Source organism: Sylvia atricapilla, chromosome 15 (genome assembly GCF_009819655.1).
Source record: "Sylvia atricapilla isolate bSylAtr1 chromosome 15, bSylAtr1.pri, whole genome shotgun sequence".
In the NCBI taxonomy this organism is placed as follows: Eukaryota; Metazoa; Chordata; class Aves; order Passeriformes; family Sylviidae; genus Sylvia; species Sylvia atricapilla.
In genome coordinates, this window is record NC_089154.1 from 678352 (window position 1) to 702631 (window position 24280).

At 38.4% G+C, this 24280-nt stretch overlaps 1 protein-coding gene across 1 annotated transcript in view; it reads right to left on the minus strand.

Moving 5' to 3' along the window:
* Positions 1 to 1273: 1273 nt before the first annotated feature.
* The window catches only part of DNAH3 (dynein axonemal heavy chain 3), a 55555-nt gene continuing 32548 nt past the window's right edge, over positions 1274 to 24280 (minus strand). Inside the window, exons 40-60 of the mRNA XM_066329641.1 lie at positions 23841 to 23944; positions 22546 to 22840; positions 21909 to 22088; positions 20765 to 20888; positions 20516 to 20672; positions 19927 to 20070; positions 18716 to 19382; positions 18440 to 18605; positions 17896 to 18112; positions 16730 to 16912; positions 15658 to 15856; positions 12612 to 14753; positions 11443 to 11668; positions 10844 to 11088; positions 9407 to 9523; positions 8520 to 8674; positions 7609 to 7776; positions 6661 to 6803; positions 5904 to 6108; positions 4518 to 4655; positions 1274 to 4336 (exon numbers count right to left, since the gene is read on the minus strand). Of these exons, the coding sequence (XP_066185738.1) occupies positions 3983 to 4336; positions 4518 to 4655; positions 5904 to 6108; positions 6661 to 6803; positions 7609 to 7776; positions 8520 to 8674; positions 9407 to 9523; positions 10844 to 11088; positions 11443 to 11668; positions 12612 to 14753; positions 15658 to 15856; positions 16730 to 16912; positions 17896 to 18112; positions 18440 to 18605; positions 18716 to 19382; positions 19927 to 20070; positions 20516 to 20672; positions 20765 to 20888; positions 21909 to 22088; positions 22546 to 22840; positions 23841 to 23944 (6329 nt within the window). The 3' untranslated portion in view covers positions 1274 to 3982. The remainder of the gene's footprint in view (positions 4337 to 4517; positions 4656 to 5903; positions 6109 to 6660; positions 6804 to 7608; positions 7777 to 8519; positions 8675 to 9406; positions 9524 to 10843; positions 11089 to 11442; positions 11669 to 12611; positions 14754 to 15657; positions 15857 to 16729; positions 16913 to 17895; positions 18113 to 18439; positions 18606 to 18715; positions 19383 to 19926; positions 20071 to 20515; positions 20673 to 20764; positions 20889 to 21908; positions 22089 to 22545; positions 22841 to 23840; positions 23945 to 24280) is intronic.

Below are 24280 nucleotides of genomic sequence, written 5' to 3' on the forward strand. Positions count from 1 at the left end.
GAAGTTCTATCTCTAAATCCATCATTACTAAGGTTGTAATTTATGAAGCTATGAAATTAACATTAGCAAGCCCATAACCTTTTAAGATGGATGTGGCACCTGTTTACTGAATGTCCCCCTCAACGTTGTCTGGGGCTGAGGAAATGCTCATTTTGCTGCAGCAGTTGATTCCCAGGGCAGCATCACAGCACCAGAACAGGTTAAAATAGATTAGGTTACCTGATCCATCTTCCTGCTAATACAAGTTGCTTCTTGTAATACCTTTCAGATGTGAAGAAAATAAGGGCAAGCTGGGCCTCAGTCTCCCGGGCCTTACTATGTATCCACCTGAAATGGTACCAGCAACATCTGTCTTTTATCAGCAGACAGAGAAAGGTCACTGGTTTGATCATACCTATACATTCATTTTCAAGAATGCTAATTACAGCACAAGCCTGCAACTTTCACTAATAACTCCAATTGTATTAGGCACAATATTTGAGCTATAAGTGGAAGAATTTGGGGTCTTTGTATTGTCTTCTGCTTTTTCACTGTATAATTTTCCCTTTAACAGCCCAAGAGTGTTAAAATCCACAGGGGTAGTATTTTCTAAAAAGAATTTTTGTACAGATAAGAGGAAGGTTTCAGTCTCCTAGGAAAATGTACAAACCCTGTCTTACAGCATCCCTAGCTGGAAATCTGTCTCTGCTAAGGGAAAAATTCCTCTTGCTCCATAATGCATTTTTTTTCCATCTGTCTTGTGTTATTACCAAGGCTGTAAATCTACAATTTGAAGTAATTACAGGTGGGTTTTGTGGCTTATTTAATAAGTGCATCTAATTAAGAAATGAAAAATCTAAACCTGTTAATACAAGGATTCTAATACTACTATTACAAGGTACTTAGTATGTCCAAAAATTTTTCACATTTCTATCATATCCAACTAGCAGCTGAGTTGCCTTTTTCTTTTTTTTAAAATGCATCTCAGCCAAGAAAGGTTGTGAACTGTAATGTTTGGCCAGTTTATCATTCTCCAGGACGGTCTAGACAATGCTAAGGAAATAAGGTTGGGAAGCTAATTTCAAAGAACCATAGGAAAATATCTCGAAGACAGATATCCATTGACAGTAAATTCCATTACTTTTTCTGTACTAGGGAGGGCAGCCTAGGAAATCATATACTGCAGTAATCATCAGCTAAAGCAAGTCAGCCATGCCTGATCCCTGGGAAGCATAACCCCTCTCTTAAAGACTCCTCTCTTATCTATGTATTTTTATAATGTCTACAAAAGCTTAAAATACATCTTTAATTACATTCCAAGAGATGCCTTCATATCAAATCTAAACATCAGCACACAGGAAGCATTTAGAAAATCAACAGTAACCAGGACATTGTACACATGTGGTAGCAAAGTCCCTGTATATTCACAAGAATCACAACTGTTTCATTTAATAAACCAACAATTACTGTTTGTTCACAAAAAGGGGTTAACAAGCAACCCACATGACAAGCTATTACACAGGTTTCTAACAGCTAAAAGTAATTGATCTCCACAAAATATAATTTAGGTAGTGAATCTGACTTTTAAAAAATGGTTTAATTTAGAGGATTGTTTGCAAGATTAGCATTATCTGTAAGAGGATTGACAAACCTTCATTTTAGTGTTAATTGTTGTTGGCCCAGCCTCCCTTTCAGCAGGTGAGGTGTCACCAGTGTCTTGATACAGAAGCTGTGTCTGAGTAGAAAGATCCGTCTGAGAGCAGTGACTGAGCTGATCAATCCATAGGGAAGGATTCAACAGCCAGGTCCTGCCCCTTTGGCCTGCACACAGAGCTTCCATACAAGGAGGCTCATGGCTGGTTGGTTTTCTCTGATGCCACAGTGAGCGAATTAGTGATCTGAATTGTTCGTGCAATTACAAGAACAATTAGATGCAGACATTCAAAAATACAGTAATCACCACAATTTTTTAAAATGTATAGTAAATGTCTGTTAATTTTAATTATATGAAAACTACAAAGTATCTCTCTTATGATGTCTAAGAAATTTTTTTCAAGGACCAGTTTAAATTAATTTACTTACAGATCTACTGAAACATGATTCTCAAAAACTGTTGTCTGTTTGGATGAGTGTGCTGTAACATTCATAAACAAGTTTTATTTTGAAATAGGTGCCAAATAACATTTAGTCTGATTTGTTAAGAGTAGTTTCTTCCTCTCAGTAATTTGAAACACGTGCACATCTCTGTCCCTCTTATTAAAACAAACATTCTTTAGGTGTCCTGGTCTGACATCTTTGCTCTACTCACCACATCGCAATGATGCACCAAATGCCTGCGTGCTGGACTGTTAATGAGATGTCAGGTGTGGTACATAGAGCTGCTGTTTAGTTGTGCATCTTCCTGCAAGCAGCACTGCACAACACACCCCCAACACTTCTGCCTGACCTTGTAGTACCATTCTTAACAGTTGCTATTTTATGAATATCTGCATAAAACAAACCAGTGGTTAATAAAACAATGAACTGTTTTCACCTAAGCACAACACAACAGACAAATTCCTATGACAAGAACTGTGTCTTTTTAAAGAGTTGTAGCAGCATCCCTTAATGCTTGGAGCAGAACACTGGGAATTGCCAAATGATGGCTGAATCTCTGACTTCATGAGCCTTCCAGCAAGTCATTAAAATGCTGCAACAAGACCCCAAATTACTGGATGTCTGTGTAGTGCATATTTTTTTAAATGTTTCCCCTGATCTTTGTGCTTCTCTTGTACTGTGAACACAATAAGTCTAATGATGCATCTTTAGTACCTTCTTGGCATGCTGTGGGGATTAGTTAATGACTGCACAGCTCTTTGAAGATGTTCGGGCTATTTTATTTTTAATTAATGTTTGCAAGCTACTTTGAACTTCTCTGATGAAAGGGCTTAAACAAGTACAAAATTTCAGGCAGTTACTAGTCCAACATGCAAGAGAGCAAGAGGAGGAGGTGTGATGGGTTTAGTTGGGGTAGAGTTAATTTTCCTCACACTGGCTGGTACAGGGCTGTGGTTTTGGGATTCTGCTCAACACAGGGTTGATACTACAGAGAGGTTTTTGTTATTGTTGAGCAGGGGTTGCACAGAGCCAAGGCCTTTTCTGCTTTTCATACTGCCAGGCTGGGGAGGAAGTTGGGGGTGCCTGGAAGGTTGGGAGGAGACACAGCCAGGACAGGTGACCCCAAATGTGCAAAGGGACATTGCAGACCACATGACACCATGATCAGTGGGTAAAGTAGGGGAGAAGAGGGGGACATCTGGAGTAATGATGTTTGTCTTCCCAAGTTACACATGATGGGCCTCTGGTCTCCAGGGAATGGCTGAACACCTGCCCGCCTGTGGGAAGCAGAGAATTACTTGTTTTGCCTTGTTTGTGTGCATGGCTTTTGCTTTTCCTATTAAACTGTCTTTATCTCACCCCTTAAGATGGAGTGGGTGGTGAATGAGTGGCTGCGTGGACCTGGGCTGCTGGCAGGTGGTAGAGTGAGACTATAGGAGAAAGAACACAGCTCCATGTATCAGGTACGTTGAATATGTAGGTAAATAATATTGAAAAAAAAAAAAAAGGGTTATATGGCACAAGCACACTGTTCTGAGAAATGGCAGCTCCTAATACATGTGCTGTTGAGAAGTTTGCCATGGAAATTCAGAGACACATCATCAAGGAATTATTACAGTTTTATAATACAGCTTTGGTGGTTCATTCTATCTGAGGATTGGAGGATTGGTTTCATATGTTGACAACAGAATATTCTTATCTCCTCCCTCCTTGTCCTACATACTCCTGTGACACAGAAGTGGTAGGCAAATCCAAAATCTTTTTGCAAGAGTTGTGGAGTAGATTTCCAGTAAAATCAGCATCAAAACTCTTCAGGCCCTATTTCATTAACAAACAAACAAACAAACAAAGCCATGCAGCCATTGAGGAGTAAAGCAGATCTTTACAATCTCAATATTGCACCCTTTCAGTCGTCCAGCTGGCACAGGGCTGCCACACCTCGATTTATCCAGTGTTTCTCGGGCTTGTCTGAAGGGAGTTCAATTGACAGAACATAGTTGGTTGAGTGCCCAGTGGTGGATAAGACACCTCTTCTTTCACTTGTCTTGTATACAGGGCATGAGTAGATGTTCAGATGAAGAAACTTGGAACTTTCTCCAGGTTTCAACCATATTATGGGCAAAGGATCATAAAGGACTTTTGGTAATGATTCTCCAATTACCAAGGATTCTCTATCCCATCGTGCACCTTCCAAAAAAAGGCCTCTCACATAAGCCCCATCTTCTGGCATTTTCTCCATTGTGTGCTCCTGTTTCATCACCTAGAATGATTAAACCATTGCTTAATTTTATTTTTATCTGGAGTATACTAAATCCTACTAGTGACAATCTGAAATTGCTCCTTTAAATAAAATACCTTTTCATCTGAAAACTATTTCTTGATGCCCCAGAACATGTTTCAAACTGTTCAAGAAAAACAAAATTCTTCTGCATTTTTCTTACCTCAAACTCAAATCCAATGTGGTCAATTGGGATGGTGTATTTTCTGGCAAAGTTTTGTAAAACACCGGTCAAAAACGACTGAGTGAAGAAGAATCCTGAGAGCCAAAAGACTGTGGGTGGCCCCTTGTCAACCCAATCCTGAATAAGGAGAGAGAAAACAAATGTAAAAAAAAAAATCCAATATATTTGTGGTTTCACTGTGTCAATTCACCAGAAAAGGGAAGCACGATGAGATCTAAGACTTGACGGGACCCTCTGCATCTTTCCATCAATTTTCTGTTTCTCAGAGACAACAGATCACAGAAATCAGTTCTTTAGGATGACAACAAAAATAATCACTCATTCTGAAACAACCAAAACTCAGTGCTACTGAGAAAAAATTCAGAAAATAGCATAGCACATTTTGTTAAGTCTTGATAGTGGCCTCCAAAAACAAGAAAAGTGATTGAATTTGGGCACTTTTATCAAAATGCTTTCTTTTACAGTCTTGTAAACACCAATCTCCTGACATGAAAGAAGGCCAAATTCTTTCACATTCTTCACTGATCAATGCCTCTTCACTGATCACTGTGAAGGCACTCACTACAGCCTACACATCAGATCCCAGTAGAGGAAATCATTCCAGATGATTTTTGCCAGACAAGGAGGTCTTGGGCCTTTTCCACACAATGCAGTAGGAGAAAGCAAAACAAAAGCAGAATTTCTTCACACTATTGTAAGTTATTTGGAGTCAAAAGAAGCCCATGCAATGCTCTAATCCAGCAAACAGGAAGCTCTGCCATTTACATACATTTCAGACACTTCTTCCTATTTTTTTCCTCTCCTGACTTCTATGGGGTTTCACTGCACCTCAGTTCCTCATTATTTAAGCTACACCCAAAATTTCAAGCTGTTTTAGGAGTGCTAAGAGTCCAAGGGAAATAATGGAATGGCGAGTTAAAAATAAAACAGCCTGTTCAAAAAGCATGTGAAAGTGGTGTCACGTTTTATGAAACTTGAAAGATATTTACAGACACATATATATAAAATTTCACAGCACCTGTTATGCAGTGGTTCTACTGCATTCTCACATCCAGCTCAGTGTCCTTTCAGCAAGGAAGCCATTAAGACACCAATTCAAACTAAAATGAACCTTCTAGAAATAGAAAGACGGAAACCACCAAAAGTAGCACTGGATTAGCAGCAAGGGATCATGCTCCCAGCTCACCCTGCTGAGCAATTGCTCAGCTAACTGCAGTGCTGCTAATGCAGAGTGTATTTGGCCATGAGTGTGTGTGAGCATCTCAGTCTGGAGCTACCCAGGCACTGCTGAGCAAGGACAACAGTGACACACTCTCTCCACCCAACTTTCAACTACAACTCCCCTTCAGTCTCAGTTTAGCAGACCTGGAAGAACTCCAAACGACAGAGGAGATCCGACACATAGCTTCCCAGAGGCTTCAGTGATGGATAGGATTTGGCAGCCCACATTGATGGCACTTTTCCCACTAGCATGCTGTTGAAAACATCTTCAAGCTCAGAAGACATCAACACTTGGCCTTTAATGGCTTTGCCTATATTAATGAGGCTGCTCCGAACAACTTCAGTAAGCCTTCAGAGAAAACAAAGGAATTGTCATTATTTACTTCTTACTACTGGCTAAATATCCCTCAGTCCAACTTGAATGAAGGGTTGATAGAGGTGGTAACTGTCCTGTCAGAAATTCCTTATCTCACCTGTAGTTATCAAAAAGCAAACAAATTAAAAACACACACACAGAATAAAAGACAGTGAAAACTTTCCCTCTACACAAGGGAAATCAAGTGACAAGAGCTTTAAAGCTTGTAGCAGTCATTGTCATAGTGTGCTGTGAATATTCGGGCCTCAGTATCACTTACAAAGACTAAAGTAGGCTGCTCTACCTCAACACAACAAATTCAAAGCTGATTTAAATTCATAATCCAAGAATACAGGTACTATTGCTATATTCAGGTACTCAGCTGCAGCTTTCAAGTATTTTTTAAAAGATTCATCCAAAGTAGCATCTAACATGTTAAGAGTATGTTAAGAGTATAAGCCATGTTTAAGGCTTATAAGCAGCTAGCACCAATGAACACAAGCATATTTCAGTTTAAGAAGTACTACACAAAACATTGATCCATACCTGTTAAATCGAATCAGTTCTTGCCTAAGAACTGTATTCATGGACTCTTCATAAAGTACTGGATATGCTTTCATTACTTCTTCCATATCAAAGCTACGTGGTAGTTTGGATAGGATGTCCTGTGCCAAATCTTCAACAACTTCCTGAAGTCACAAGTTTGCAGTGAATAACAAATATTCTTTATTTCCCTCTTATTTTTATTGAATAAATTCCACAAAACACTATAAATTTTAAATTTTTTTTCTGTATAACCACATAGATATTTTAGTCCATTTTCCTAAAGATATAGTTCTTTTATGCTCTTACTCACTTCAGGTATCATCCTGTCTGTCTCTGCAGGTGCCTGCTATCTCCTTCCTTCTCAATAATTTTAAGTTTGTTAGTAATTTTTAATTTGCAACAAGATTTTAAGCAATTTCTAAGGAAACTGGCAGGAGAGTAGATAAGCATAATCCTATTACTGCCACAATGAAGGAAAAAATAAAGCAGGCAGCATGAGCAAAATAAAGGGAAGACTCCCATTAATAACCCAGCCACAAGAGAAGCTTTACTTACAGCATATTAAACATCATAGAATATGATCACTAGACAACCCTGCAGGAAATGAGGTTCCATCAATTCCACTTTTCAAGAACCCACTTGTGTATAAAATACAGGATGTCTGAGAGGCTTGAAAGTATATTTATCTATATTTCAAAGGGGCATGGATCTGGCCTGAGTAACCTGAGCTGCCAGGATGGTATCTATCTGTTTGAATGCAAAGTCATGAAGGTATCTTCCATCTTTTAAAGGTGCTATGCCAAATCCACTGCTTCTCTACAGGGACATTCACATCTACTCCCAATGCTACAGTCATGAGATGAGAGGTGTTGGATTATTCTGAGACCTAGGACATGCCATGGAAGGGCACCTTTCCAGAGAGCAAATTGATCTTTCCTCCCCAGTTACCTGAGGGGACTTGCCAGCTCCCCCTGCTTCTCTAGGCAAAGTCAGGAGCACTGCATGGAAAAGCTGGTTGGTCTCCTGGTTATCCTTGGTGATGTCTGCATTTTCATGAAGTCCAAACACTTCAGGATGTGTTGTAATTGGCAAACTTCGTATGTATTCAATATAAGACTGCAAAACAACCATTCAGATGCCACACATCATGCAATGTGATAGTCATAAATAATCCAACTGGAATAGAACTTTCCCATTTACAACTAAAGATGGTAGATCTCTGTTAAACACATCCAGGAATTGTCTGACTCTCCACAGAGATAAATATAAAAGTTCTGAGTGATTAAAAAACTCGTGGAGGAGTTGTTATTACCACCCTCATCTAAGTGGCAAGAGAAATAAAAGTACTTTAGAAATATTCAAGGATTGGTAGGAGTCACAGAAGGGGTAGGATGCTGGATGTGTCATCCCGACAACTGTGGGCTACACAAAGAGGTGAGATTTGAGCACATTCTGTACACCTGTTAGGAGGGAAAAAGAGGATGGAAACTGATTATACGCCTGCCATTCCACCTCTTCCTACTGATTGCTGCTTTCAAGGTCAGACTGGTTGCAAGAAAGTGCAGAAGTAACATGTAAATTCCTGACTCCTATTGGCTTTCTGGAACTGTATTGGGATTGCACAGAGTGGCTCTTTGTATCAACAAATGCCAGAGTATTGGATGATCTGTACATCCCCGTTGGGCTGTGGCACATACTAAGTACCAGATTTGTATTTCATACACAAGATACAATCTGGCATGGCTTTATGATCTTACGGGGTGTATTTTCTATTTGTTGTATTCAGCATTAGATAAGCACAGTGTAGGTAAGTTCTTTTCCAATAACTGAGAGAGAATTTACAGGTGTTGTCTTCTCACCTCATATGGGCCATGTGGTGGTATGTAGTAGTCACTTCCAGCTGAAAGCATGTACTTCTCCTGCTCTATGTCCTTGTTGTAGATTATGGAAAGAAGGGACAGGAGAAGACGCCTGTCTTTATCATCTGTCACTCTACCTCCATAGTTACACTCCCCTGGGAAAAGACAAAACCAGGACAAAAAAACCTGAAAGTAAATGAACCAATAAAAACTGATTTGCAATAATGTGAAACTCTAGTAAGTTGAAGCTCCAAAGCTACAGATCTTCCAAAGTTTTTAGGTCTTATACTCCAAATGATTCAATAGAAATTAGACACTTGAACTTCTGTGAGCCAAAATTATGTCTTGATGATAGAAGATTTAAGGAACACTATCAGTTGCTCTGAGAAACTGCTACTCATGTCCCAAAATTCTTTTTCATACAGCTAATTATCTCCCTGGAGAATGAGAACAGGATGGCCACAGCAGCTGAGTTTACACACATCAACACTTCCTGCTTTAAACCCCTGAGTATTATCACATCCTCTGGTGAAGTGCTAAAGTTTCCCGTGTCAGGCTCACACTGATTGGTGAAGGTGAGCCAGACACCATCGATGGTTTTATTTGATGTATATGAGGCAAAGACCAGGAGGTTTGCTGGACCATCAGTAATTGTAGCCATATACAAGTCAAAACAACAATGACATCTGAGGGTCTGCGATCCAACTCCAATTACAGTCCAGCTCCAACATGCATGCAATGACAACCACCTTGGATGTGGAAGGCCAATAAAACAAACCAGAGTGGAGTACATTCAATTTGTTGAAAACTCACCAATTTATCAGCGCATCAGCTGAAAGTGCCCAGCAAAGTCAACAAACACATGTGAGAGGATGTAATGTCTGTACCTGTTAGATAGGTCAGAGCTTCAAATGGGATTTCTTCATAATCATTCAGAAACATCTGGATCTGTTGCATACTGATTCTGAGGTCAGACTCGTTGAATTCGTATGGAATATTCCAACCTGTTCAATTCAGAAAAGATACACAGGGCAGTGGTGCAATGTACTGACAGCTGGGCTCAGGAAATGGTAGTGTTGATACTAGACTGCTCCTACAGAGCTGAAAATACAACTGGCACATAGTCGAGAAGCAGTCTGGAATATACTCGGCTGTTTATTAAGCATAAGTATTTTGGGATCACAATATCCTGAAAATTATATTTTACCTGCTTGGTAATTTAAGCTAATTTGTTGCTATCTGGACACAATGAGAACAGAAGTTTTAATTAACTTATTTATTTCAATTTTTAATCTGCCCATTTATTATAATACTGTTTGCAGATGACATTCACAGTAACAGTACAAAACAAGCAAGCAAGCAGTCAAACAAATAGGAACATAATCCAGATAAAAGAATCCTTCAGAATGCCTAAATCCCTAGTGCAAAACAAAAATAGGGCTACTGAATCCTTCTTCACCCAGATAGTTGGTCGCATTAGCAGTAGATGTGATGTTAGAAAATGGCCTCTAGAAAATTCAGTTTTACTTTAAAGCAATTAATGAATGTCTTCATACTGGAAGTTTAGTGCCTATTTAAACAGCTAACTGTTAAAATAACTACAGAGGCTTTCAGTCAAAATAAAACATTTCCTAACAGCAACCTGTTAGGAGGAAGACAGATTCAGCTGGAATGGAAGACTGAAAACTGCATTTACACAAGTGCAGAGCGTAAACTTTGTATAGTTATAGAAATGGAATCTCTAAGTCCATACATTTCTATGGTATACAGAAATTCTATATTGTTTTCTACTTATTTGAAGATTACAGAAAAAGCTGAAGCACGAATCTTATGAATACGTATCTTTTCTTTGCTATGTTATAAACAACACACTGCAGCTACATAAATTTGCTTCACACCGAGTAAATACATGCACTAGATTTGATAAAACAAAGTATGCACATAAGTAACAAAAGCAGAATGAAGGCATATTCTTAATTTCAAACATTTAAAACAGATCTGAATTTGATTGTTAGTAAGAACTAAGTAATAATTTAGTAAGCTATAATTTCATGTAACTACTGTATAATACGTTTATTTGAAAAAAATAGTGCTTTCTAGTCTTCCCCAGGGTAAAACTTTAAGTAGCTTCAAAAGTAGCTTTGGCTGAATAAGAATCCCTGCAAATTACAGCTTTTAGACTATATGATGTTCTGTGCAATGCAGATTGCACTCTTGTAATACTGTTCACAGTACTGACTTCTTTACAGAGAGACCAACAATGCATTTCAAAAGCACAATTTTTTTTTTTTTTTTTTGTGAAGTGCAAAGTAATTAAAACTTACCCAGTGGGCCAAAGTTTCTCCTTTCCTGCACAACAGCATGAAAAAAGCAAAGGCCAAAAAGCAGTTTTTGCCACATTTTTGGCTTTTGGCAGCTTTTAAAAAACACAGGGTCAGAGATGGGATCATTCAGGTATGAGCGAAGGAGGTTCACTCTAACGCCTTTTGGAGGCTCATTTGTCATTTTGATGCCATTCTGGAGGATACTAACAGGAAACTTTTCTGATGGATAACTAGTCAACCACAACCTAAAAAGAAATTTGAAAAGCACATTATTAAATAATCATATAATAGTAAGAGCAGTACTAGTAATAGTAATAATAGTAATAAATCAATAATATAATCCTGCATCTTGATCTGTAGAAGACTAAGTTTTACTACTTGCTTAACTAGAGGTCTAAAATGCAGGCATAAAGTAGATTATACTGGACAGGTAGAAAAGATGACCTCTTAATTATGGATCTTTGTTTTATCACTGCACATAAATTATATGAATGTCATATTTAGGCATTCTTACAGAAGAATTTTAATTTATTTTTAGTAGGGTCTTCAGCAAACAGGAAACACTCACATTAAAAAGGGCAAAATACTACAACTCTTACCTGAACTTTTCATTGGTATTCTCAGGCACTATAACTTCCTCACAGATTTTTTCCAAGGCAGGCATCCAGCTGGTTGCAAGATGGCAGTTTTGTAACACTACCCAGGTTCCATCAGTAATAGCCTGGTAAATCATTTTTTCTGCTATTGGGCCCTGGCCCTGGCCAAGGGAAACTGTTTGAACGCTTGAGCTTCCCATGCTAACATCATCAGCAAATTTTAGCAAACCTATGATGGCAAAGTTTTATACATGCAAACAAAGACAGTGTCTATAAGAAAGTAGAATATGTTATATTCATCCTTTTTATAATGTAATTAAAGGGAGAAAAGTCAACAAGTATCTTACTCAATTAAAAAACCAACCAAACAAAACCACCTCAACAACCCAGAAGTTGTATCATATGCTGTATCAGTCACTGTGTCTCTGAGGCATATACTAAAATTTAGGGGTATAAGGTATTAATTAAAAGAAAACCAACCCAAAAATTTGCCAGGTTGACCTCTTCTTTGGGCACATGTCTTCAGTTCCAGGCTGCACAACAGCCCCCAACTCTCTCTGTTGGACAGGTACAATTGTTTATGGGAGTTGAGCTGCAAGTTGGATCTTTAGATCTGGCTAAAAATAGACCTCTAGCTTTGCTATCAAAATCAGTACTTTCTGGAAATACATCCTTATGGTATGGCTCCATGTCACAATTCTTTTGGCAGAAAACCAGATTTAAAAATAATCTGGGTGGTTATACTTAAAAACACATTTGTTAGATGTTCTTTAAAGTGTGGCCTATACACCATTTAATTAGTAACTGAGAGGGAGGAAACTTACTGGAGGAGGGGTTGCAATAATGACCGGGGCAAACCTCCAACACCCACAGAAAGAATTGTAATGCAAGTACAAATTATAAACTGGTCTGGATGCTAGTCTGTTAGATCCCCAAACTGCTACTCAGAGACTGAGACATTTCATCACCACTACTTTCATTCCACCCTCCAACAATTTTACTATCGTTGTTTATATATGGGCAGATGCCAGTGTTTTATATTCCATCATTGCTGTATTGTACTTTAAAGACAATTTAAAGATCAAATGAGGGGGCCTACACTATTAACAGTTTAGTCAGACTCGGTGACATTTAACCAGATAAAAAAAGATTCTTTTTAATACAAATCTCACCTGCCATAGGATCAGCACCAGGAGATAATATAAAAATCAAAGGGGCACAACAATTTGAATCACTGTAACTTCTTCCAAGATCAAATGTAGGTGGTTCAATAAATGTTCTTCCCATGTTTTCCACAATGAAGATCTGCACTGCCGGGATAATTTTGTCAGGTCGCAAACACCTGAGAATAACCATGCGCTCTAACCCAGTCAGTGAGCTCCAGGTGTCTGGGAATTCTTCTTCATGGGGCTTGACAGAGTCATAGATTGGCTTCCACTTGGAAGTGTTGTCTCTTACGTGTTCCATTAGTCCCTGCAGGTTTGTCAGGGAAGATGCACGTACGAGCTCAGCCCATGATTTATTTGACAGCCAGTCTGGAGCTGGATTGGGGTGAGGATTATCAAGAGCAACACCTCCTGTCAGTAGGAAACGCCAAACTGCATCATCTATCTGGCCTTTTCCCTTCATAATGCCTACTGTTAGAAGGAAGGAGAATAGCAACTTGTCCTTTTCAAACAGGGAACGACAGACATTATTATAGATGCTTACTGTGAAATGGTTAGTTATATTTTTAATTCTTTCCATTAGACGTCCACTCTTCCTGCTTTTAGCAATAGATTGAACATACAAGTTAATGAACCAAATCAATGAATACTGGTACATAGGTTCAATGTTTGCCAGATCAGAGATGCAGAAGAAGACAACAGCTGAATGAACAGCAACTGGCTTATACCCCATTCGAGTAGAATCTATTTCCTGCTCAGTTACAGAAGCAATTTTTTGCTTTTCAGAGATTTCTGCAGATAACTCTTTGGATGAAGACAAAATATTAATTGCTGTTTCATCCTCTAAGATGTTTCCTTCTGAATAGGAAAGGACCTCCAGGATTTTATCTTCTATTTCCTTTAGTTGTTTCTTATTGGCTGCACTTTCTATGATGAGCTGGTTTTTCTTTTCTTCTAGCTCAGGCTTTTCCTTTGCAGCTACAATTCCAAGAAGCTGGTCCTGAAGACCTAAAGGTGTAATCATGAAATTGAGTAGACAAACTTTTACAGCCACTTCAGGATAATAATGAGGATTTCTTAAGTGGGTTGTCATGTAAAACCTGAAGTCTTTTGAATATTCAATTATATTTTCCCCTAGTTTCATGTATTCTACACCTTGTTGCTTGAATGTTTGCTTTAATAAAATAGGTTCAAGGAAAGCATCTAATTCTTCACCAACATTTTCTAGCAAGACTGGTGTTCCAAGCTGAAGAGCAGTTTCTAATGTCCTCACATAATGTGTGTCAGATAATTTGATAACTGACAGCTTGTTAGCTTTCTCCATATTTTTAATCCACTTGTTAGCTTGCCTTTGAGGATCTATCATTAAAGCCCATCTTCTTGAGTTAGAAACAATTACACCATTGTCAATGGAAAAAGAATCAACTGGCAATCCAGCAATCTGCCATGCACGGATTTTGACTGGATCCCCTAATGTATTACTTAAACTAAAATCACTGGAGCATGGAATGTTCTTTTCAATGCACAGATCTTGCCACTGCTTTTGACATTGTAGGCGATAATCGACAGTAAAGGCTCCCAAATAAGCCACAGTTCCTGATGACAACAACACATCCCCTACCAGGTCTATATACTGAATTCCTAATAACCGTGCAGCTTCTGTCCACCTGTCCTTCTCTCCACCCAGACCACTGATCAGCTGCTCAGCTCTCACAAGCTTTTGGGAGCAACGTTCAATATTATCCTCTAACTCCTTCTTCCGATGATTCATTTCATCAAACTCATCTTGCAAAGCTTGGAGGCGATCAACAACTTCCTTAAGTTCTGCTTGTTTCACTTGCAGCTTCTGCATCTGAACGTCCAGGATTCCTTCAGCCTCCTGCAAACGCTCACGCTTTGGGGCAACCACTTTCTGCACGCGGTCATAGACCTCCATGGCTCGCACCCACTTGCAAAGGCCTTCACAGGCAGATGAGACATTTTTTACGACCTCTGGCTGAAAATCTGGATGATTCATAAACTTGTCTCTAATTTTCTTCATTATAGGAGGGGGAATTTTATCTTTGTCATATGACTTTAATCTGTCAAGGAACTTGATATCTGAAAGAAGTTTTTTAGCTGGCCCCCAGAAGTCTTCAATCATTTTACCTATATTGCAAATAAGACTAAAATCAGGCTCAATACATGCATGTTCAAACTGAAAAAAATAGTTTGAAACACAGTATGAAGAATTAACGTAATGATATTGCAATGGAATTTTACTATGAAAAGACTATTAAATAGTTTGGGAAAATCATTACCTAAAGGAACTCAGAAAGGACCTTCAGCATCACTAATCAATGTCATATTTATTAGCTGCATATTAATTCTAAATCAACAAAGCACATTAAGGGAAACAAATCACTATACAGTCTTTCTTAGCATCATCTATTAGATAAATCAGTAACTGGGGAAGTATTCCTTCTTAATCTAGATAAGACCAATTTGGATGAAAGGCATGTTTATAAGTCTTATTTTTAATTATGAAGGGTTGAACTGTATAGGTATAAGGTAGAAGAAAAGTGAAAAAAAAGAGGTCTCTTTCCTACCTTGCACATCCTATGCAATCCCACAATAACAACATTAAATCACACAGAAATATCTTGCTAATCACCTATAGCATAAGTATAACTAGAATTCCCTCTCCCAGCATAACTGAGAGTTTGGAAGCAGGGACTACAAGGGGAAACACAGGCAGATGGTGCACAGCACACCTCCAGTGCCCAGAGTTCCTCAAGGCAATGCAAATCTCAAGGTTGGGTCACAGCAGGTTGAAGAGATGACTTTGTGCTGGTGCCTGGGATCATATTTACAAAGCTTGTACAACAGTGTCAGGCAAGAGCCATACGTTAGCATGGCAAAAGCAGCTCTTCACTAGTCAGTGTACTTGTCACTGCCAGCAAAATGCACCTCCAGTGCACACAGCTGCACTCGTGCCAGGAGCACCTCACCAGCACACCACAGCAGCACCCACACATTCCTGGGGCAGGGATAACAAAAGCTGTGTCATTACCACTGCCACTGGGGTCGGGTTTCCTCTCTGGTTTAACTGCCCTCATGATACAGATACTCTCCATGACGAGCTTGACAGGACCAGGTGGATTCTGCATGGATTTCACAAGAGTGATGTCGGAAGGATTCAGGGTGTTAAGAGCTGCCTCTGCTGCAGCCAGAGCTGGCAGAGCCTCTGCAAGATCTGCTTCACATTCATCCTGTTAAGATATTGGGGCAGAAAACTGTAAAGATCCACGCAATATGAGGCCTGCAGCCTGATCACCCCACTACAGCACAGCCTCGCAGAACATTCTCTCTTGTTCAGCACCCATTAAACAGACTCTTCACAACTTTGTGTTTCTAGAGCACAAAACTACTTTCACAGTTTGACTGCACAGTTTAAAGAGGGAAGCTTTGTAGAGAAATTAATAACTTCCATAAACTGAACTAATAGTTGAAAAAGTCAGATAAGCTTTCAAGATCAAAGTCTCTCTGGTTTAGCAATGAGAATTAAAGATTAGATACAGCTGTTCTTAGTTAAATCGTACAGTGCTGATCAGGTGAAAAATGGATAATGTGTAGCTTAAATTCTTTCTCATATACTCTGATCTCAGCAATTATCCATATTAAATATCACTGACGTTTCCAGCTAGTTACAGAAAAAATATTGAGGAATCTTGAGGCTTCCCACAGGAAATTCTGTGTTACAGATGTCTGGCATTACCTCTAAAGTAATGCCTAATAGGACTACATGAAGGATATGCCAAATTACCTCATCTTACTCTAAATTAACTGTCTTTGGGCCTGGAAACAGTATAAACTCGTTATTCAATCTGTTGAAAATGAGAATATATTAGTAGCGAAATAAGAGCTCTACAGGTTTTGGAACATGAACTATAAAGGGAAGTTTTGCAGGGCTGTGAGATGCAGTCAGACTCCAAATAGCCCAAATTTACCGTGTTTACATTAGGAGCCGTGTCATTCATCATCTGCAATTTTGTTACTTTAAGAGCTTGGCTCGTCCCATTAACACATCATCACATCATCACAGCTCTCATTTACTTGGAACACATCAAGCCCTTGTGCTTTACCTTAATAGCTTGGGCAACAGCAGCTGCATCATTGGCCTCTTTTTCATCTGCTGACACTATTGCCTTTTTTGCATCTACTTCAACTGTTTCCTTTTCAATCTTGACCATCATTTTTTCTGTTTCTGCAGATGTTTTAATCAGTTCAGGCTGAAGGTCGGTCAGTTCTTTCTGCATGTCTGCAACCTGATGAATACAACAGGAAATCAAGAAAAAATCTGTGCAAACATTGCATGCATTTCATACCTTGATGGCTTAGGAATAAAGATTGGAAGACCCTATAGTAATACAATCTAAAAAAGATCTAAAATTTGATCTAAAGAATTAACAGTTCTCTAGTTTATTTTTACTAAGAGCTCTTTCATTTAGCTTATTAGATTTTTAAAGATATATTTATCATCATCTATGTAATACACTTGCTTTTTTCATTAAATGCTTTTTTTGCATTAAATGCATCAATGAAAAGATTCATTAATGTTGATAACAAGAAATATATTGATGAATTCTATTTTTTTCCTCACAGTCACTTTCACTGAAAGTCCAAATAATCCTTTAGCGCACAGGTGGAAAACAAAATCCAAAAGAAACCAGGAATGGAACACAGAATTAATGACAGCAACAGCTGCAAACTGGATCTTCTTCTTCTTCATCCAGCAAGTATCTTAGAAGCCCCTTTAGTCTGTATCTTGGAAAGATCAATCCCTGGATCACATGGGTTGAAAAAGGAATTATTTATCTGGAAGCTGATCAATTTCCTACTTGGAATCTATTCAGGAATTAATGTTTAATATTGTCTTACAAGGTTTTTCAATTTCTCCCCTATTTTGGTAAGGGTAATAGGTACTAGAATGCTGAGGTGGATTCTCCATATAAGGTTTTAAGTAAATAATGAAATTTATAATGTTTATTTTTCAACATTTAATGAGTACTTTCATTTTAATTTGGTTTTCTATTAGGAGCTATAATCCAATACTAGACATCACAGTTTCTTCAACTTACTAAGCAGAAATCTAACTTTTCCTGCTGGGTTTCTATAGAAAACTATCTATAGCATCATAAATATAGTGAAGAACAAATTATTAAGTTTTATTTTTATAAGTTTCAACAATAGAGACCTCACACTGAAGTATGCGTATGGGATGTATTCAGCATTTTCATCTGAAACTTACTTGTGAAGATGCAAATTCAAGCTTTTCAAGTCCCACAAGATAGCGAGTCCTCATCATGTCAACTTCTTCCCTTTTCCTATTCAGCAGGGTCTTGAAGGTGAGAATCAGCTCCACGTAGGAAGTTGGTGTCACGTAGTTGTGTCTGCGCAGCGTAGTGTAGTAGCCAACAGAGAGTTCTCTCACACTTTCTTGGAAATATTTGCACACGGACACCACCCTAGGGAAAAATTTTCCACCTTACTTTGAAAATACAGTCTGTCTTTACGTCAGCTCTCAAAAAATTACTCTAAGCTAAGTCATATTAGTGTTAGGGAGGGCAGAAATGTATTTTCCCCATTATTAGAAATATTTTGGACTTCTCTCAAAGAGCAGCCTGATTTTCAGAAACATCAGATACATATGTCTTGGTATCTTTGACTTGCACTGAAATCCCAGAGTTGGCTTAGCTTTGTCCATTTATAAGGACAGATCAAACAAATTGGGGGCACAAGGGGCAGGGGAACAAACTTTTGCTTCATATGTTTCTTGAGAGATAAATTCATACTCTTTTCTAATGTCATCTTTGAGCTCAATATCCTCTAAAAACTTGTTAGCAACCATTTCCAAAGCATCTGTAGGCCAGGTTTGGAACCAATCAATGGTGCAGCAGTTTATCAGTGAAGGGAACATCCGTAATCGATTCCGAAATGCATCTCCAATAGGACTCATGGCTACAAAAATAAAAACATGACTGTTACCTAAGTTTCTTTGCAGTTAGGAAGCAGAAAAGCAAATAAGCATAAATAAAAACATTCTAAGAAACAACTCATTGTATACAGACCTAAGACAATATGCAAATTTTTCTTCACCCTTTCAATGAAGAAACTGTACAGAGCAAGGGGTGTGGCTTCAATTTTCCTGTTCTCCATCCTTGCTGCACCTTGCATTTTCTCAACAATTTCAGCTTTCTCATCTGCTGCAAAGATATTTGGCACATCCCCAGTATTTAAAAGCATGTTTATATCTTCCACAAATGACTCATCCTTTATTTGATTATCGCAGAACAAAAAGGACACACTGTTGTTGGCGACACCTGCTTTCAGCATGACTTGTTTGATATCATCTTTCCACTCAGTGATGCCATAGGACTTGGTGATTTCGATCTGGAAGAGCTCAAAGGAATTCATGAAGGTGGCGAGTTTGGTCGCGCTTTGCCGGCCGCTGCCGCCAACGCCCACCAACAGCAGGTGCCCATTATCCTGTTTCAGCACCCGGCATATCCTCGAGATGTGCTCAATAGCAAACTGGAACATGACCAGGGACATTGGGGCCTTGCTGATATTGTTGTACTCCTCAAGGTAGAATTCCATCACGCTCGTCAGCTGCTTTAAGTCTGTGATTTCATCATAAATTTTGACAGAACTGCTCGGCTTTAAATAGTCTCCAAAGAACAGGCCACGAATATTATCATCAGTGACTTTTCCAGAAGGTGAGAGACGACTCAGTACCTAGGAAAAAGATAAGAATCAACAGACAATCCTAGCTATTAGAGAGTTATTTTCCCTTAAATTGTAATAATCCTTATCTACATAGCATTAATACTGCGGAAAGCACTTTTTTTTCACTGTTCTATTTACAACCTTGGTCTGAAAAATAATACTGTAGGCTGACATGCAGGGTTCCACATATGCATACCTCAACTGAGAGATACTGCTGCCAAATTTATCACTCCTTCTAAAAAGCTTTCTCAGAAAGGTACCCACTATACCCATTGAATCATCCAAATAATTATCTTGGGTAAAAGCACAGATAAATGCTGTGCAAGACATTTATTCCATTCCAGTTGGTCCTCTGTCCCAACACAGAAACCCTCAGAAGTTATGAATCATTCTGATATGAATACTTGATATTGAATGGAAGATTGTCCATACTTTTTAAATTCACTGATCAAAATATTGCTAAATATCTCCAATACTGATTTAATATCAATGTTAAAGTATTTCTGAAAATGCATCAGTATCATCTTCATCCCAGCACATTACCCAAAAATACCTTATTAATATTCTGCTTGAAGCTATTTAATGTTGTCTCTTGTACCATCTGAAAGAAAATATTCTTGTCATCCTCATCAACCAAGCGATCATAGAAAACTCTGTAAACCTCATGAACCCAGAGTCTGATCAGTTTATCTCCATCCTGAAAATGTAAATACAAAAGAATGGGTAAATATAGTTCAGGCAGGATTTGTTCAAAAAGGAAAGGTTAGAAATGTCCATCTGGACCCTGCTATACCTTGTACTAAACTCAGTGGGAAACTTTCAATCTCAAGCCATTCAGCACATGGCCCAGCATCTGCTAACTTAACTGGATTCCTCACCTAGTTACCATCCTGTCCTTCCTGCCAACACAAACTGGGACTCCCATGTCAAAGCATTTTTCTTTACTGTATCAAATCAATTTGTATTTACAGAATGATAGCTCTCTCCCTCAGAGACAGACAAAAAATACATAACAATGAATTCAGGGACTATTCTGATCTTAAACTCTGTAAATATACTGAAATCATAGTTCATGTATTATAAAAATAAGTTACTTTTTTCACTGCTTTCTCCTACATCAACATAATTAAACTACAACTTACTTGCAAATGAGTGTGTGGACAGAGCAGAACTCCTTTAATAACCCTGGAAAAATCCCGTAGATTAAAGACATAGTGGGATTTTGAAGGAGTTGGGAGAAAATTATCAACTGCCAATTTATAAATCCCTGATGTCGCTTGGACCATCATCTTACCCAGCCTTAAGAAGGAAAAGAAATGCAGTTTTAACTTCTGCAGATAAATCTCAGGGAAAAAGACAACAAAGTTGCTACAGGAAATAGATCCCATTACCTCAGAAATGAAGCATCAAAGCCTTTGCTGAAGTGCCAATCAGTAACTGCAGTAAAAATCTTGGTTAAAATGTCATCATTGAAAGCACAGATAGAGACAATATTCAAGTGCCTTGTGAAGCGTCCTGTAACACACACAGAAGGATGCAGGAGACATTTAAATGTTCAAATATTTTTCCACCTTTCAGCTAGCTCCTTCTAAGTTTGACTGTCACTAAAAAAAAAACATTTGAATCTGGCACCAGCTTCATGATTTCGTTTCTGGCAAATCTTTGCCCTAGCAGTGAAGCAAAAGAAATATAAACTGGTTTACATTTTCTATCAATTTTTAACTTAAAACAACAGTTTTGAGTATATAAAACATGCATCTCCATTACAGGGCTACTACTACCCAATTTAAAATTTCAGCTCATCTCAGCCTTCTTGAATATGATATGACACAGTAAAAACTTTACAAAGTCAAGTATCTTGTTATTGGCTTTCACTTAAAAAGAATTAGTCTATACATGAGTAAATTTTAGATTTAGCTATATTAGAGGAGTTATTTTTATAAAGCCTCCTCAGAACACACACAATTATATCTGTATCACAGTGTTTATAAGAAGCAAAATAACATGAAGTGCCTTATAACAATGCAGCTGTACATAGCCTATAATAATGTAGCTGCAGCTACATTATGGCTTTTATTTACTTTTCTTTTCATGAGAAAATATAACCTCCCTTATGACGCTGTGACAGGTATCATGAACTTGCAGGTAACATTTTTGTAAATAAATGCAGGCAGCCTATGTAAATAAATGCAGGAGATACAACTACAGAAGAGACTAGACAGGCACATGGCAAGCAGATGTATTCCCTCCCTTTTCCAAAGAACAGAAAACGGAAATAATCTCTGTCACTAATTTTAGAATAACTTTTGTCATTCACAGATTAATCAACACTAAAAACATTGTTTCTAATGTTGATTAAACTCCCTCTGGTAAAGGTACAGATTTGAACTTGAACAGAACAGACCTGTACCTGGAATGACCCACTCAGTGAATGCAGCTGTAGATCCACCAGTCACAGATAAATGTAGAAACCTGAACCCACCCTATAACTTCAGTCAGCTAGATAACCAGTGGCCACAGTAATGTATTTCCTACCTGTAATGTCATTCCTGCCTCCCCCAGGGGGACCCATAGCTGTGACAAGCAGGACATCTATGATACTGATGCGGGATGCATCTTTCCTGTCGTACCAGTGCCCATGATCAATCCATTGCCTGAGAAGCTCAATAGCTGGCTGGGCTCCATACACTTCCTTTTCAGGCATGTTTAGGTCATCTGTGGAGAACACAGACATTGAATAAAAATCCTCAGTGTTTAGGAATTCATTTTTCTTCTAAAAAGGAAAAATAACTGAGCTAGAGGTAGAAAAAGGCTGTGTGTTGTTATTCCTGCTTCTCATTGAACTAACTAAAATCAAATACCATTACACCTCACAGGCATAATTAAGGGTGATGGCTTAACTTAGTGTGGCTGGTGATTTTATTTCATGTTATGTCCCACTGCAACTCTAAGAACTATTTTGAAGACAACCATGACTTAAATCCCTCAACAAAGGCAGTGCTAATCCTTTGATGATCCCTGTGGGTCCCTTCCAACTCAGGAGATTCTAGGATTCTCTGTATGCCTGAAAAAACGCACTGAGGCAATCCAAATGTACTAATCTCGGTGAACCGCTTCTTTTGCCTAAAGCCAGGATGAAAATTATTTTTAAAAACTGAAAAATATGTCTTACCCACAAAAATTATAGCTTCTTTCCCTACTGGAGGTCCAAATAATCCTCTTCTTCTTCTGTCCAGCTTGGACATAATAATATCCTGGGTCTGGTTAGCAGAGGTTCTTGCAGAGAAGTTGATGAAATTTGGGATGTATTTTTCCTTTGGAAGTTTTAGTAGAAAGTTGTTTGTTATAGCTGTTTTTCCAGTGCCAGTGGGACCCACAAAAAGCAAAGGGACATTATGGTCCACATATGTCTTAAGAAAAAACATTTGTCTGGCAGTTTCCATTGTTGGAATGATCAGCTCAGATACCTGTTATGGAGGAAAGTAAAATAAAACATCTAATACCTTAATCAACATGAATATTTGCAAGCAACTACAGGACAATTGTAATTGCAAGCAATTGTACCACAAATGCATTTTTAAAAAATTCTATTGTCTGAAAACATAAGCCATAACAAGGTTCTAGTAGATACCATGGCCCCACTTCTTGTTCAGGGCTTATACAGTCAATAGCACAAGCAGTATTAGCTATATTATGGTTCACAGACATTATATAAAGCCTGGAGAACTACAGAGTTATGAATTGCCTAGTCCTGTTCCCCTCCTGTGCAAAGGGAAAGGAACACTGGTATGGACTTTTTTTCCTCTTCCTCATTTTTTACTTATAAGTAGCAGCTGGGGATTTGATATCGAGAAGAGATTTTCAGCAGCAGAATGAAATGTAATCTCATGTACTTAATAGACAAGACAATTTCAACTACAGTGGAATGAAAAGTCAAACATGCATAAGTTATCTTGAAACATCATCTGCAGATCTCTGCTGTGCTTCCCTTCCATTCAGTTCACAGCTGCCATCAAAATCTGAGTGGCCCTATTTGGAAATAGAGGAGATCCAAGACTCTCAGTATTGTTGCCCACATACCAAAGGAGTAATAAGTCTCTTTGCTTGCTTTCTCTAAGTAACTCATACTACAGTATCGTAAGATCAACCACTGAAAACAGAAATGAAGAAATGGAAATTCAGGCTTTAGCTTTTTCCCATCATGGTTTCCCCAATATCAAATGCTGCCAGAGAACAAAGCAGAACCCAAATTTTAACCACCAAAACAACCTCAGGGTTCCATGTGCACCTGCAGTGCTGAACATCCAGTGTTATTGGTACCAGAATTGAGACAAAAGCATGAAAGGGAGCTCACAGAGACTAATGAAATGTTGCAAAGCAATCATAAAACAGCCTAATATAGTTCTTTATACCTCTAAATCATTTAGTCAAATAATTATTTTCCATAATAAAGATACCAATGTGCACCTTAGCCCCTGGGTCAATAACTTGCTCTTCCTTTGTGATATAGTCTGTCCACATGTTCCATCTCCCATGGCCTTGCTTGTTAAAATAGAAGTCATAAACACTCCCTGTTAATTGAAAAACACATCATAGGCAAAGCCACTGATTAAATTACAAAAATAAACTTCAGTAATTTTACTGTGAGATTTCCAAAATTGTGAGAAAATGGAAGCTTTCTAGTACACAAGGTACACCCCCATCCTCTCAGTCCACCCCTCCCCTGCCATTATCATCACCAAATTATTTTAGGTCAAATTCAGCCACAGTGTTTGAGTACAACAGGAGGCATATGCTACTCCTGGTTAAAAGAGCCAGGAAAGGACAGCCAACTGTGCAGCCCAAGGCTTGGCAGATGGTGGCTCTGCTGCAGACTTAACATCTGCCAGGCACACTAAGTCCCAAGC